At 47.2% G+C, this 1,594-nt stretch overlaps 1 protein-coding gene across 1 annotated transcript in view; it reads left to right on the top strand.

The window, feature by feature from the left end:
- Window positions 1-1,135, top strand: part of LOC111674008 — a 3,096-nt gene extending 1,961 nt beyond the window's left edge. The window contains exons 2-3 of the mRNA XM_023432659.1: window positions 848-971; window positions 1,013-1,135. Of these exons, the coding sequence (XP_023288427.1) occupies window positions 848-971; window positions 1,013-1,135 (247 nt within the window). The remainder of the gene's footprint in view (window positions 1-847; window positions 972-1,012) is intronic.
- Window positions 1,136-1,594: the final 459 nt, after the last annotated feature.

Genomic DNA, 1,594 nt, shown 5'->3' on the forward strand with positions numbered 1-1,594 from the left:
CAAAATGTTATTATTTCTACCTCTTCTCTCTTGGCGCTTATACGATCGGGGGTAGTTTTGGGGTGAAAGGGGTAGTGTTTCGGATTCGACTATTGGATATTTCTAGAGCACTAAAAAAGCACCAAAATACTGCATACTCGTTTCATCCGTGAATCTTTCCCTTAACGTAGATTGCACTGTGGGGGTGCTGAGTGAACGTTCACTCAGCACCCCCACCGATTTTCGGTATAAGGGGTGGAGCACTAAAATCGAGGTTGTGGCACTAAAAAAGCACTAAATTCTCCAATAGGTTTCATTCCATATTTCCGATGTGGGGGTGCCTACTGTACATACATCGTTCTATGGGCGTACTGGGGATGCGTCCTCTGGAAAGTAAGTCCGAAGCAAGTCTGCAGCAGGCCCGAAGGACATCCGTTTAATGAACGATCAGGTTCGCTTTACATCCGCAGCAGGTCCTGGCATTAGGATTTTCAATTCGCTGTAAATCTACAGTAGGTCCATAATGAGCCCACAGCAGATCGTGGGTTCAAAAGAACACATGTTCTTTCGCTGTTTCTTTCTCTCTCTCTCTTTTTTTTTTTTTGTAACTCCGTTTTCAGTGTACCGTTTTGGGTTCTTTAACCCAAATGTTGGTGTCGGGTAACCTGGGACTTGTTCGTAAAAAGCAGGAGCTTTGACCATTAAGTTACTGTACTTTTATGGGACATAAACCCCTGTTTAATCGACTTCAGAAAAGGAGGACGTTCTCAATTATACCCGTATTTTTTTATGTATGTTCACGGTGCGACGGGAAACTTCCATTCTCTATCGACAAACAGCCGTACACCCTGCTTCGTGTTACGGTTAGGGTCAAGCCCGGACATCGGCCTATCTGGAATTCCGCTTTCTTTAAGGGCGCTATGTGCGCGAAGGCGCACCACCGAATCCCGTTGCTCGGATGTCTAAGCATCTCGTCCCGACCCAGACGACAGGTCCTTACAGGGCGTAACCGACCGGCTACTCAACCCCGTAGGCTCTTCTTGCGGCCCTTTACGGCATGATAGAGTTGATGGGTTCGGCAGCGCAACACGATACAGATGAGGAGAAGTCGACTCCGGAGTCCACGGGACAGGAAAATAGACTAAACAAATTGTAAACGCGGGCTTACGGTAAATAGTCCCGTCGGGAGTTTATTATAATAAAAGGACAAAATTACAGAGACGCGACTCGATAATTGGCCGTACTTCACGCTTGGAGCCGATGACAGGGCATAACGTCCTAGTGTAAGTTGGTTACGATAAAGTCAAAAGAAATAAAGAACGTAACGCGAAAAATGACCAAACTCCACGGTTGGAGTCAGTTTCAGGGTACATCGCCATTTCCTCCCTATCGGGAGGTTCCTTTTTTGGCTCCCAAGCGTCTCGGTAAGGACCCGGCGTCCAACGATAAGTACACACACTATAAATGGCGCCGGCCCGCGGTATAACGCCTACACCTCTCGCCCACTCAGACTTGCCACACTAAGGCCGTTTGCACACAACCGGCAAAAACGGTGTTTTCGATGGTAATAATGTAAACCGGGTATTTTCGATGGTTGTAACGATAGAACTCGAGG

The sequence above is a fragment of the Orussus abietinus genome, unplaced genomic scaffold, assembly GCF_000612105.2.
Source record: "Orussus abietinus isolate OABI.00-Male unplaced genomic scaffold, Oabi_2.0 scaffold383, whole genome shotgun sequence".
Lineage (NCBI taxonomy): Eukaryota > Metazoa > Arthropoda > Insecta > Hymenoptera > Orussidae > Orussus > Orussus abietinus.